General features: G+C 36.4%; 1 protein-coding gene across 5 annotated transcripts in view; it reads left to right on the plus strand.

Annotated features, from left to right (window-relative positions):
• The window catches only part of LOC115455939 (plectin), a 59,427-nt gene extending 45,215 nt beyond the window's left edge, over window positions 1-14,212 (plus strand). For 2 of the 5 annotated variants that reach the window (XM_030184759.2, XM_030184760.2), the window contains 11 exons: window positions 4,287-4,475; window positions 4,741-4,880; window positions 4,985-7,154; window positions 7,963-8,229; window positions 8,440-8,645; window positions 8,923-8,986; window positions 10,365-11,039; window positions 11,374-11,534; window positions 12,172-12,319; window positions 12,615-12,746; window positions 13,955-14,212. In XM_030184759.2, the coding sequence (XP_030040619.2) occupies window positions 4,287-4,475; window positions 4,741-4,880; window positions 4,985-7,154; window positions 7,963-8,229; window positions 8,440-8,645; window positions 8,923-8,986; window positions 10,365-11,039; window positions 11,374-11,534; window positions 12,172-12,319; window positions 12,615-12,746; window positions 13,955-13,984 (4,182 nt within the window). In that variant the 3' untranslated portion in view covers window positions 13,985-14,212. Of the gene's footprint in view, window positions 1-4,286; window positions 4,476-4,740; window positions 4,881-4,984; window positions 7,155-7,962; window positions 8,230-8,439; window positions 8,646-8,922; window positions 8,987-9,671; window positions 10,312-10,364; window positions 11,040-11,373; window positions 11,535-12,171; window positions 12,320-12,614; window positions 12,747-13,954 lie in introns of those variants that run through there. The other 3 variants (XM_030184762.2, XM_030184761.2, XM_030184758.2) reach the window with 2 other exon arrangements.
• Window positions 14,213-15,025: the final 813 nt, after the last annotated feature.

Here is a 15,025-nt window from a genome sequence, read left to right on the forward strand (position 1 = left end):
TCTGCTTTTCAATATCTGTGTGTAGACCCGCTGATATAGTCGGTGTTTTGTCCCTTATCAATGAGCATCGACGGAATGTTTTTGAATGTATTGAAATGTTTTATACATCAATAATATTTGATTTCTTATGTGTACGCGAATGTTAGACTTTGAAATAAAAATATTTACGAATTTCATCGTGGTTATTTATATTATTATTTTCCCGACGTTTCGAACGTGGCTTATGAAAGTTGCCAAGTCCGCAATAAAATTCGTAAATAGTTTTAATTCAATATTTCAAGAATCCACAATCGCTTTGAACATTGAAGATGATTTTATGTTCAACCACACAAAAGCAGCCATAAACGAAAAATTGTAACGTTCATTTGGAACATTTTTCTCCCATTAAAGGCCATTGGAAGAAACATTGACGCCGCATTTAATAAATTGCTCGTCAATAATAAAATAGCATGAATACCCAGGTGTAGTGAATCAAACAGAAAGCTTTTTGTGGTTTAAATACGAGCCGTTTCAAGTTCCATCGGGACTGGTAAACGTTATTTAAAACCATGAATATTTGTCAACTCGTTCTGTTTGTACGGAAAAATACTTTTATTTGATTGCACGTTGACGCATAAATGGTTTTTATTTCAGTATTAAAATTTAATATTGTTGATTTAATGATGATGACAAAACATTATGTTATAAGGGTATGAGTATTTAATATTATTATATTTCATGGCTTTAGTATTCCGTCCAATCAATAATTTTAATCGATAGTTTTCTATCAAATTTAATGTCATCTCTATTAAATCCATCGTGGAACGTACCACGATGAAATATTTAGATTCTACTAATTGTAGAATCTTCACGACTATTTTGGGAGCAGCCGTCATATACTATATTGCTAGATCTTTTAGAGACCTTCAAGAAATCAGCGTATTCCTTTCTTAAATGCGTCATTGCATTCTCTGGTATTAGGGATTCTTGTAGGTAACTAATATCTTTTTCTACCAGACCACTGGCTTATCCAATCACACCTATAAGAGTCATATACTATATTGCTAGATCTTTTAGGGACCTTCAAGAAATCAGCGTATTCGTTCCTTAAATGCGTCATTGCATCCTCTGGTATTAGGGACTCTTGTAGGTAACTAATATCTTTTTCTACCAGACCTACTGACTTATGCAATCACACCTATAAAAGTCATAACCATAACCAAAACATATTAATATCGATACCTCATCGAATATATTGTAGAAATACTATAACAAATGTAATGTATACTAATAAGGTAGGTGCGGATATGATCAACGAGCGAGGTAACTCGATATGAATCGTCACTCATGGTGGGGAAAACATTGTGATTGATGAATTGGGCGGCGACCGGCGACTCGAGTTGCGTTTGAACAGAACACGGCCTTTCGACGATGCTGCTATAATTGAAGATGATGAAGGACGATCATTTATTCCCATAGAAGTGTCAAGTCGATTTTTATTAATGCTTTTATTTGTTTTAGTAAATTCCAGTATTAAACTCTTTTTCTGGAGAAAGAATTCTATCGACCGGTATTAGTATTCTTAAAATGAATGAATTAATCTCTCCTAGCCGAATTTATTGCAAAATGTTTGTAAAACTAATGATTTAAAAATTTCGATGTCACACGGATTTTTCTATTTTTTCTATTCCTACGGTACAAGGCGTTTCACACCTGGCCATAAATCTATACTTTTCTTTGTCGCACTATTAGTAAGACATGCACAAGATGTTTCAGACCTGGTTTCGCACTCAACGTGTTAAGTGTTTATAAGAATGATATTGATAATTGTTCCGCTAGGCAAAATTATGGATATCGTTTAGAATGCAACGTCTTTTGTTGGTCAAAATTAGGTTTAGATTAGAATTTATATCAGGTATGTGGGAAAATTGCCATGCCAAATAAAACCCTATATCCATTTACTATGGTATTCGTTTAAGTATCTTCAATTATAACAGCCGTTTTAAATAACCTTCGTATCTAATTTATTTCCCCTTATTTATACTGAAAGCTAATAACAATGAAAATTGTTGTTGGGTTAAACATTCATGACCGTTACTTGCAATCACATTGTCTCGTTGTCTGACCTTCGATATTTTTGTTAGCAAGTTGGATCGATAGGCCTTGTAATTCATTGTTTATGTAATGTCTCTACACAGGGTTTAAAAATATATTGTATAACAGTCGAATTTTATTATTCCTCATATTACTTTTAGTACACTCCAATATTAAACTTTTTTAACTGTAGAAAGAATCTAATCTATAAGTATTTGTATTCTTAAATTGAATGCACCCCTAGCCGAATTTGGACCACGGTAGCCAATCTCAACTGATATCAGCCAGGTACGCAGGAGATATTATAGTGTATAAGTGTGTGCACAATACACAGGTGCACTCTCTGTTCCTTCACTCTCATACTCCAGTGAGACGGCGATTCGACATGACTGGAGGGAGATTAGACAAAATAACCCCTTCAGTCACCGTATTTCTTCACGCATTTCTAGATTTACTACTATCCTAGATTCCCACGAAACAAATACAAAAACGTCTACATCGGATATAAATCTAGCTTCGTATAATACTGAATACGGGCTAAGTTTCAGAGCTGTCGTCGAGGCATGTTTATTGCGAATATTCGGCACGTCGATGCCCTCATGAAACTTTGGTGGAATGTTGCCAACCTTACTGAGAAACTAATGTATCCATTCGTAAACCAAACTTTTTTATTTATTTGTCGAATATGTGATATTTTAGAGAATTTTGGAGCTGAAACGGTGACAAGTGCTGCTAAAACTAATAATTGTCGCCATGTAATTTTTGTCACACTGTAAATTTATTTCCTACATAGATTTTAGACGATTACTTGTTTAGTAAAAAAGAATAAAAATAATAATCTATATGGTAAGTTTGTAGGAAATAACACAAAACATACAAATAAGACTATGGTTTAATAAATAGAATAAAAATAACAATCTAATTGGTGAATTTTTGAGAAAAAACAAAACATAGCTACAAATAAGATTATGTAATATTAAACTATAGACTTGAGAGACCTTAAGGTGTAGAGAAAATAAACGTAAGGCAAAGATGTAAGGTATTGAAAGAAATTCAGGAAAAAGGAAAGAACGTTGATGTGATTGTGAGGACCGCGCTATATGCTATCAAAATAATGTTCAGCATATACAAAACAATTATATATTTGATATTATATGTTTGAATATTGTAGTATTAAGTAGTGGATTAGTTAATAGTTAATAGCGACAATATTGTATTAGGTTTAAGGTACCTATAAGGATATTGTCGAAATGATGATAAATGAATAAATAAATAATATTGATAGAAGCAGTCAAGCTAGGTAGTAAGGCTCTCGTAGGTAAGAGTCCCATTGGTGCTACAGAAATATCTAATTTAGTGATCTATTATATTTATAAAACTTTTGACTCTTAATGAGTCAGTCAGCTCAGGCATCTAATCTCAAGATGCCTAGCAAGTAGCATAGTTCAATAAATTTCAGTTTATTAAAAAATTTTAAGCGATGTTTTTGGGAATTGCATATTATTTAGCGAGCGAAACCCTCTTATCATCAAATTGCTGTGTTAAAAATATCATAGCAAAGCTAAATTGGATTTAAGAACTACCTACGTAAATAGGTAGTTTAATAATTTGCTATTTCTTGCTTCATAACAAAATCTATTTTATCACTGCCTACACGTTCTCATTTAAACTCTCGAGTTATTGCGATTTCCCTTGATGCCATTAAGAACTTCAAATTCTTTGCTGTAGGCGTCACTGAATTATTTTTAATGCTCATCAAATATTCGTCTAAAAATATCTTAAGAGACAAGGCTACTTTAGCTGCCCGTCTGTCTGAACACTCTCTGTTGAGTGTCTTAATGGCTATCTTGGTTTATTAATTATACACAATCTTTATTCACAGTCTTCACAATGCACCTTAATTTATTGATCTAGATTGATTATAACTATTGGAAGAGTTTGGGACAATTTTGCATCTTATTGGAGTTAACATTGATACACTCTCACTCACTCACTAGCGCTCTTTATCCCCTAAAAGGTAGACAGAGGCGCAAAGACTTAACCCCATTTTTTACTTTCCTATTATTTAAAAGCGGGCGAGCCTATCACCATAGACGTTAACTCTTCATATTTTTTATTGGATGGTATTATTTTATCCCAATATTTGAAAAGCAATGATAATAATCACAGAAAAGTATTTACTTTGTCACATTAACAAAAAAAAATCTTTCCAGGCATTAGTAACTCGTATCCAGAAGGAGCGTGACGCAGCTCTAGCCGAGGCTGCCAGCTGTCGCGAGCGGGCTGAGGCTGCGGCTGCAGCTGCTAATAGAGCCGCCAGAGACAGAGACAGCGCTGCCACCGAGCTCGACGTACTCAGAGAGAGATGGGAGAAGGCACACCAACAGCACCAGAAACTTACGGTACGTTAAATTCTAGTATTCGTTTTCTGGTAGAATGCGTTTGCATGTTGATCTGTAAGAGGACATTCTTGATCTTACGCGTTTTGTTTTCTCATGAGCGATGGAAATAATTAATAAATTAGATATTCCAAAGAGTCTGATTCTAAAAATTTTCGTTAATTGCTTATTATTTATTGATCTTGATCAAATGAAATATTACACTCCATATTCTTGATTGAATAGTTATAGATATACCTGTTAACTAATATACACGATTTTTTTGCAGATGGAAAGGGACGACGCCTTAACGGAATTGGAAATATTGAAAGAGAAACTTGACAAGGCCTTGTATTCAACTCAAAAGACAATTGAAGAAAAGGAGACTGCGCACAAAGAATACGAGAAAATGCTCGAAAAGTATGATAGGTACATTGTGTTCTTGACGTCGTCTTGTGTTGGTGGCCGTCATTATTGTATATGTATAGTAAGCCACATATATCTACAGAGCCTAAAATCATTTTTATTTTCAGGTCTCAGAATGAAATCTACAGACTTCAAAATAAGATAGATATTTTAGAAGCGGACAAAGATCGAATCGAACTTGAACTGGAGAAACAAGTACATTTGTCTACGAAATCCAGGGAAGATCAGAGAAAATTACAAGACGAATTGGCTAGATTGCAGGAAATGTATGACAGGGCATCTTTACAGTTAGGCAGGACCAAAGAACAGGAAGAGAAAGCTAAAGAAGACATGGATAGGCTGAGTGTTGATATTGAAATGGTTCGTGAACGTTATGAGAAGAGTCAGATTGAATTGAGAAGGCTCCAGGCTGAAAAGGAAAAATTGGTAGCTGATAACGAACGGTTACAATTTGAGTACGATCGAGCGATGACACAGTGTGGCAAAGCACAGGCTTCTAACGAAAAGACACAAGAAGAAATGGCCAGAGTTCAAATCGAACTTGAAAAGATGTATGACAAACATGACAAGGTATCATCTGAATTGAGGAGAGTGCAAGCAGAACTAGACAAAGTTAAACAAGACGCCAGTGGCGCCAGAGAAGAGGCAGAAAGATACGCGGCTCGTTATGGAAAATACCATGACACTAAAGAAGAACACGAGAGAACCAAGCTGGAGGTGGAACGGCTGCGAACCCGGCTAGAGAAGACGACGCTAGAACTGGAACGTGCGCGCAAGGCCGAAGAGGAGGTCACCCGTCTGCGTTCCGAGCTGGAGCGCGTCGAGGGGCTCCGAGGTAAATACCAATTCGAACAGGATAAATGGACCAATGAGGTTAATAGAATGCAGGCGGAACTCGATAAGCAACGCGAGCGTTACGAGGTTTCGCAGGCTGATGTGCAGCGTCTACAGGCGGAGAAGGAACAAGCAGAAACTAAGTTCCATGAAATTAACATACAGTTAGAGTTATCTAAAGGAGAGGTTACGAAACTCAGCGCAGCGTTGGAAAAGCAACGTACAGAACTAGAACGTGCTCATATTGAGTGCGAGAAGTTCAGAGATCGCTGTGAGAAGCTCAAATTACGATCAGAACAGTTGGATAAGGACAATGAGAGACTCAAAGGAGAATTGCAACAGATTGAGAGGATGAAACTCCAGGCAGTTGCCGGAGACAAAGCTAGAACTGAGGATAGACTCGAGATTGAGCGTTTACGAGATAAATTGGAAAAAGCTATTCAAGCGAGAGATGCCACCGAAATGGAGGCAGGACGCTTAGCCAAGGAACTCGAAAAATCGCAAATGCATTTGTCAAAATATCAAGAAACGAACGAAACGACGCGTGTTGAATATGACAGGATGACTAATGAATTAGGCAGAATGCACGAACGTTTAGAGCGTACAATCCTAGAAATGAGGCAGATAGAACAGGAGCGAGATGCACTCAGAACTGAAATACAGAATACGAGACGCAACGTTGAGCAACAGCAGAGAACTTTGGATCATAGAACACAGGAAACTCTTGTGAAACTTCAGCAAGAATTGGCACAGTCTGTGCGGGATAGAGAAAAGATGGCTTCCATATTGGAACAGCGAGATAAACAAGCGGACGCCATCGAAAAACAGATTGTAAAATTAGAAGCGGACACGAAACAGTTGACAATCGAACGCGATCAGCTAGTGGCACAATTGGAGAAGTCACAAGATATGCTTGTAAATTTCCAAAGGGAACTAAATGCTTCGGAAGCAGAGCTTCAAAAGCAGCGTGATGAAGTGCGCAGACTAAAGGAGGAACAAAGAAAGATGGCTCAGGATTCAGAACGTGGCGCCAAAACCGTCCTTGAAAGTCGCGAGAGAGAAATCGCGAAGTTACAGCAGCAAGTCCAAGGTCTCAGCAAGGAACGAGACACTATTAAACAACGTGCAGAAAAAGCTGAAAAAGAAGCTCAGAAAGTCGCCGAGCTTGACAAATGGCGAGCTGCAGTCGAAGCAGAAAAAACCAAAGCAATCTCAGCAGAAAAAGCTCTATCTGAATGCCAACAGCGCTTACAGTCTCTAGAGAAACAGTTCCAGACACAACAGCAGCAATTACAGCAACTTCAGGCGCGCGGTCCGTCTGACGTCCGCGAGGTTCAGAAGCAGCTCGAAGCGGCACAAGCGGAATCGCGAGCACTCGCCGTGGAGCGGGAGCGGTGCCAGTCACAGCTCGAGATGCTCGTTCAGGAATTGGAGAAGAGCCAGGTCAGTTGGAGGATCGCCCGGCGACCAGCGGCTGTCGGAACACTACGCGGTTGAATCGAGTTTATTCCCCACCCAATTTGCTGATGACAATATATCGCTTTTAAATATAATCTAAACTCGATTGAACCTCGAATCGAAACTTTGTCTGCTTAAGCCATTGCACCGGTGTTACCGAGTAGATTTTGTTTTGGATGTTCATACATTTGATTTTTGGTTGGATCATCATCGCCGGTTGTCACGTACATTGTCGTTGTATAGTAGCATGTCACCCACAGCCCGCTGGGCATCCTCCAACCCCTCATTGTTCGTATTTATTTTTATTAGTTTCATCATCGCAGTGTTTTGGACGTGAATAAATATCATCGGAATGTATGTCATGTTGTGTTCGAACGTTGAGCAAAATTGTTGCACCCTACATTGGTCTGTTCCGCGACACCGCACTGATCCTTGTGTCCGTCCAAGGCGCGCTTTATAATGTTCGGTGCAAGAAAATTGCAATAAAGCTTTGTGTACATGACGATATGTTAATTTTATTGATCTTTTTTCAGCCGTGCTCGCTAATGTACTGTGTATTATTGGCAAATTTTTGATTGTTCGTCGTCTTGCAAATTGAATTGAGAAGCTCACATTGAATTTTTTGCTGTTGAATACAAAATTATGTTTTGCAAAGTTGTATGTAAAAAGTTATGCTTCTGAAAGTGATATAAGATTTCTATGTATGTACGTCGCCGTTACAGCTTCTTACAAGCTTACTTCATTTTTGTCGCTTTCGTTCTTTCCCTGGCTAATCTTTGGTTTTCGATAACAGCTCGATCTCCGCGAAGCGAACAAGAAACTCCAGGCAGCTGGCAACCAGAACGCGAAAGCTGGGGAAGACGCAGCGCAAGCTAAGCGGCAGCTGCAAGAAGAATTTAAAAAGTTAGACGACGCAAGAAAACAGTTCGAAGATCACAGAAGAACGTGGGACAATAAGAGGAAAGAAGTGGAGGAGAAAGAGAAGTCGCTGACGGAGTTGGATCGACAGTTAAAGAAGAGAAAAGAGCAAATGGACCAAATGGAAGCATCTTTGAGGAAGGTAAGTTCTAGCTAAAAATTAGGTTAAGAAATAACGCTATAAGCCCCATATTTCTTTTATGATAATTTTGAAAGGAAAGAGTAATTTATCATACAATGACGAATGATCTAAAATTTGTAACACTAACAAACATGAACAAATATATCATTTTAATAATGTTGCAATAACCAGCAGTTTATTAGGATTAATAAATGAACTCGTTTATTGCAGGCCGGCGGCAGTGCAGCGGCGGTCTCAGACCTGAACCGCAAGCTAACGGACTCGCAGAAAGAAGCGGACCAGTTGAAACAACAGCTCGACCAGACCAAGGAGGAGGCTAAACGACTCACTGCCGAGACAGAGCGGCTGTTGCAACTGGTGCAGATGTCGCAAGAGGAACAGGCGCAGAAGGAGAAGCAGATCATGGATCTGCAGCAGTGAGTATACTGGGATAGAGAAAGTTAGGAATGAATATCATATTGGAATTTTTTTTTGGAACTATTGGGTCTTGCAGGAGTTCAATTCGACATGAGAACTACTTGAAGTCCGTGTAACTACGTTTGCGATACGCTAAATATTTTCATTTTTAGTATTTTTTACATTTTAATATTAATTGAGAATATCAATATTAATTGAGAAGTGTTTTTTATTTTTTTTATATTACTCTCCAGTTTAAGTAAAAAGATTTCTTATGACAATTGTTTTTCATTGCAGGTCTGTACGGAACCTTCAAGCCAAACTGAAAAGTCAGCAACAAGCACAAGCACAAAGAGAAGAGGTATTTTTGTACATCAATACCGTCAATCATGATCTACAGTCCGCCTTACAAGCTTCTTCTAACTTCTTAACATTTTATGCCTAAACTACTACTTTACAAACAAAGCTATATTATCCAGATATCATACAAATCTTTGAAAATATAGGGGATTTTGCCGCCAAGATGTTTAATTAATTTTAGAGCATTAAAAGTTTCTACTAATACTGCTAATTTTGTTTTACAATTATGGGTCAAAATTTTATATCACTTCAAATTTTTTCATCCGGCAAACTTCACTATACCGTTGTAATAATTATAATCTCTAATAACTGAACTGACTTAACTAATATGTTCCAACTCTTATCTATAACAATACTTATATTCTCTCTAATGCTGACTCAACTAATGTATTCCTTAAAGTCTGGCCGAGTCGTGTCACATAAATATAGCGGCAAATTCAAAAAAATCTACGGTTTGTAACCCTGTGAAGACTAAAAAGATAACTCATCTTGCAGTTATATTTTCATTAAAAAAATATCTTTTATTTCAACGATCTAAAATAAAAACGTTGGCCACTTGATGTTTACCCGCGGTTATAAGGTATATTTTATTAAATTCGCCATACTTTCTGTGCCACGATTCGTTGGTCAGACTCTATCTATAACAATACTAACCCAACTAATGTTTTTGTTTCATGCTGCATCAGGCCGGACCCGCTGGCTTCCTCAAAAGCTTTTTCTAAGTTAGTCGTTAGCACCAAGACTGTCGTTCATTTATTTGCTCTTTTCGTTTGAATAATTTTTCTTTAACAGTCGTTTCGATAACTCCGTAAGCGACCTCTCCGAAATCCACGTGTCCTTCTTATCTTACATAACACGTAAGATTTACAGCAATTTAAGTGTTTATATTTACATTAAATATAAAGTGTTCAAATCACGAATCACCGTCAGGTCGTCGATTGATGTTGAAATCAGCCGTGTTAATGCGAATTCAGTTACATATTCTGTAACAGCACACAATAAGATAATTATTAGTTTAGATATATATAACATATAAGCGATGTTTAACAAATGAAATAATCGTGTTCAGCGGGAATTATTTTTTAAGTATTGATAAAAAAAAAAATAAACTAATAATACATATTGTAAAACTGTTAAGTATTCATGTATCTAGATAGAACGAGTAAGATGTCCACTAGTCGACCTGTTACCCAGCTTCGATCTTGTTATGCAATATATATATTAACTATAAATAAAATTAAATCTATGTTGACCTTTCTCCACTTATATTTTGGGTTTATATTGTTGACATTTTGTTGTTGAAGTAAATCTATTTGGTTTTTTAAATTAATTTTCATTTATTCTTCTGTTTGTTTTCATCTTTCGATCCCTGTCGGTAGGAACTGAATAAAGCGAGACAGAGCGAAATAGCGGCTATAGAGGATCTGACAAAAACACTGTCAGAGAAAGACGAGTTGAAAACGAAACTGGAGGAAAACAAACTAAAAGTGATAGACTTAGAGATAGAACTCAACGAATCGTCCCTTATACTTTCAGAGGTGTTAAAGATATCAGATAGTCAGGAGTTAACAAATATTAAGAGGAGTAAGAGCTTTTTTGAATTGCAAAAGAGTGGTAAGGTAGTGGATAGGATAGACAAATGTCGATTTAGCAGGAGCGATAACCATCTCAATATCGCACATAGGACAGATAAAGGCGACGCGCCAAATATAAGTAAGCTTACTAAAAAGGTAGCAGACTTGACTAAAGAAATAGCAATCAAGAACTCTAAAATAATCGAGCAGCAGAGATGTGTTTCGATCTTGGAAGAAGCGCTAAGAGAAAACAACAATATAGCAGAATTCGAACAGCTACTGGCAGTTGTAAGGAGTAAAGACGAAAGGATTAACGAATTAGAACAGTTAGTAAATAAACAACGTGGGCCAGTAACGGATTGTAAAGATAAACGTATATTGGAACTTGAGGAAGCTTTAAAGGAGTCTTTCATGGTTGCCGCTGAAAGGGAAAAGGTTTTTTACGATGAAGAACAGAGGAGAATTGAAACTTTGCATAAGGTACATATTTTTAATTATTCACATAGTAATATTAATAGTGTATTGCATAGGAAAGTGGATACCAATTTAGTTACACTATATTTTTCACACATTTAAATAGGTGTAGAATTTCGAATAAATCATTTTATTATTAATTTCATTACATTATTTGTTATAGAAAGTAATTAAATTTACTACTATAACTGCGAACTGAATGCAGGTTTGAAATCAAAATTAAATTGTAGAATCATAATAGTAATAATATTTCGCAACAGAGTAATTTATTGTAAAACATCTTTCTACAATACATGGCAAATATTTTAACCACCCTAACCATGGAGCAATACTATTTCAGATGAGAAAAATGGAACAACGCATACGTTCTCTGCAGAACGCTTCGGCAATGAGCTGTGAGACGTGTTCCTCAGTTCTAAAGCGCTTGAAACAACTCGAGTCGTCGCTGCAGGATTGTCAGAAGAAGAAAGAGGCCGTACTGCGCCAGCTATGTCATGTCATGTAGGTCATTTAATAATGCCAACCGAGTTGCTATATTGTTAGGCCTTAGTCCACCACGCTGACCTAATGCGGGTTGGTAGACTTCACACACCCGCGAAATTCCTATGGAGTAATTTCCTAACGATGTTTTCCTTCACCGTCAAAAAATCGATAATTCACAAAGAATACACATAATTTTTAGAAAACTCAGAGGTGTGGGCCCTTGGGATTTGAACCTGCGGACATTTGTCTCCGCAGTCCGTTCCATTCCCCACCAGGCTGTGGCCGCTATTGAAAAATTTTATTCTGGGAAAATGTTATAAAAATCTTTATAAATCTAGTCACGACCACAACGTCGAATAACTAGTAAGTTACATAATTACAAAAACTGATATTTTTTTTTACCTTAGTAGCCAAACTAGCAAGCAGTCCTGATGGTAAGCAGCATCTACCGCCCAAGGACTAAAACAATGCCAGAGGCATAGACAAGCTAGGCAACAGCCTACCCGGCTAAAAGCGTCTAAATACATTTGAATGAAATCGTGAACTAAATTTATTTGCATAAGATATAATCTATCTTATGCTTGTTTGGTAAATTTGGTAATTCTGAAAACTGTACTCTACCAAATTTGTTTAATAAAGGGTTACATATTTTCAGTCAGGACATATTGGAAGCGTCGATCAGCGAGAAGGACGCTCAAATAGCTGAGCTCGAAGTGAAAGGTGCTTTAGACGAATTCGAGACGATTAGATATGATTCGCTCAAAAGCGAAAAGGATAGATTGCTCAACAGATTGAAGATTGAGGTATTGAATTTACTTATTATCAAAATAGATGAAAAACTGACACATTTAATTATTGTAAGTAAATTTTTATGCGGTTAGATTATTTAAAAAAATATGAAACTAAGTTAATTATTTCATGACTGAGTTTGGTGGAATCTAGATTAAACTGTCAGGTTATAAGCATTTTATGAAATATTTAAAAAAAAATAATGAACTTGGTCTTCAATTTGCTTAAATAAGTTCTACATACATGTCATGAAAAAAGAAAATAGTCAAAATTATGTGTTCGACAAAAGAAATTATAATTGTTTTATAGAATGAACGCATAGTGGAACTTCGGGATGGGTACCAGGAGTGCATACCACAGGAAGAGCGTGGATCTCTGCCAGTCGACCTGACGCTAGCCGACGGCCACATCGACATCTACGGCGACAATGTAATTGTCTGGGTAACTCGCAGGAACTATTGAGAATGGGTTTGGCTTGACGTTTGTGCCAAATGCTCCAAATGTTTGCCAAATACTAATATTGACTTTTTAATTCCCCTTCTGTAAAAAAATTATATATTTCTCGTTTATTCATTGGTAGTTTCCCAAATTATAATAAATTCTGCTAATTCAGCAATAATAAATTTTAAGAACTTATCGTGTGAGTGGTCATAAATGAGCGAGTATAACTAACAAATTGCTCAATTTTGCAAAGTTTGCGAGTGAATGTGAAGTGTGACCAATATTGGCAGCACTAACTGCTAGTCAATAATATAACTAAGTTGAAGGAGTCATCATGATAGAAATGCTTTTTTGTGTTGTGATTAATGGGAAAATAAATGTTGGTTTTAAAAAACCAATAAATTTTAGAATGGCTGCAATCATGGGTGTACCCAGCATTCCACCCGTGAGAGCGGGCTGGCAAATCTCAAATTTTGATCCAAGGGAGGGCAAAGCGGATAGTTCTTATAGAAGGTCCAAATAATTCAACACATAATACACATACAAAAGTATGTACTTACATTAAACCTAGGGGAGACAGCTGTCGCCCGATGACACCTTCGGTACGCTCATGGCTGCACTATTGATTGGTAAAAGGATGGTTCCAATAATTATCATGGAGAGGGCTTACTAAAAGCAGACGATATACGAAGACGTGGGAATAATGAGAAAGAATTAACTCATACAGTCTACGATTACAACGAAGAAAGCATTATTACGTGCTGTGTATTTCGAGAATGCATAATTTATGATTTTAATAATAAATTTTAGTGTGTTCTAAAGAGTTTTAGTCAATTTTAGTATTAATATGATATTATTTACATTAGGGTTTTTAATAAGGTCGAGGAAAGCATGTGTTGTGTTCCAAATAAGACTTCATTCCCGTTTTCATCAATCTACGGTGACTTCTACTGCCAGTAAACAGTTAGACCTTAACTTATTCTTGAACGTGCAATATCGCGTGCCTTGAAACAGTTCAAAATCACAGTGGATTATTGATGAGAACGGGCATTAGACTATGCTTGATTTAAGAAGCGTGTGTTCAATTTTCACGAAAACCCTTAGTTACGGGTTCGATTCCCGCTTTTAGGGGTTTTTTTGTACCTGGATGGGATACCAGGATTGGCGACTTGTATTTATTTGCATAATTAAAACCATTATCAATGCAGGAGGAGGACACCCCGGCGACAGTACTCTGACGTCAACAAAGCTAAGTCAAAAACCTAAATGTGTTTTGGGGCATAGCGTCATCGCATTAGTCACTTCACCCGCTACCTTACCAATCATCGCTTACCACACGTACGCATCTTGCAGATCTAATACCAAGATTACCTCTTCGCTTGCCATTCTCGTTTTAATAGTGCCATAAGACCAAAGATGTTCATTGATTTCATTTATTTTATTTGTAAATAAATCTTGTTTTTTTATTTTTGGTTTTATTTTTATTTTACTCCTCGTTTACGAAGGTCAAAGGTGAATATTTTTTTAATACAATCGAAACGGAACCAAATTCTCAAAGCACTTGTTAAACAAAAATGTATACTCTAGCAATAACGCGTACTATACTCTAGGTGAAACAATTCTGTGTCTATTTTTAACACTAAGCATTTATAAAGTATTATTTACTATGCAAATAATATATCCAGTGATCTAAATTCAATGTAGAAATTCACTATTAAACAATCTTATTATGAACATGTAATTTTTCACTTTCTTCACGATCGCTGTGTATTGTCTTAACTAAAATTATATGTTCGTAATTAGATATTAGGCATTAGTACAGTTTCAATTTATTTAAATGCAAATAACAAAAATCTTTGAGCCTACTGTGTCTACAATTAGGTAATATAGATTATTCAACGTTTAAAACATTAGGTCGAAATAATTTTGTTCTAATGTTGTACTAGAGTTTGTAAACGAAATGCTTAGATTTTATTTATATAAGTATAATGTCATCACGTTAGTAAATGCAAATTACGGTTTATATTGTTAGCGAAATTAATTTTCTAAATAAACATATCATGCACAAAACTACGATCATTCGGAAGCAGGCTGCATATCATTGTATAATATAGCTTCTTGGAAATTGTTTAAATTAGACGTGTTAAGTTTAGCAACGTTTCTGTCCTTCGCGATACGTTCCTAAATATAAACCTGCCCACTACGGGTCATAGTCGGCTTCACTTCTTGAACTGGTTATATGGAATTAATGTTCGAACTGTTATTGAAAACGCTTGTAA

This window comes from Manduca sexta, chromosome 5 (assembly GCF_014839805.1).
Source record: "Manduca sexta isolate Smith_Timp_Sample1 chromosome 5, JHU_Msex_v1.0, whole genome shotgun sequence".
NCBI lineage: Eukaryota > Metazoa > Arthropoda > Insecta > Lepidoptera > Sphingidae > Manduca > Manduca sexta.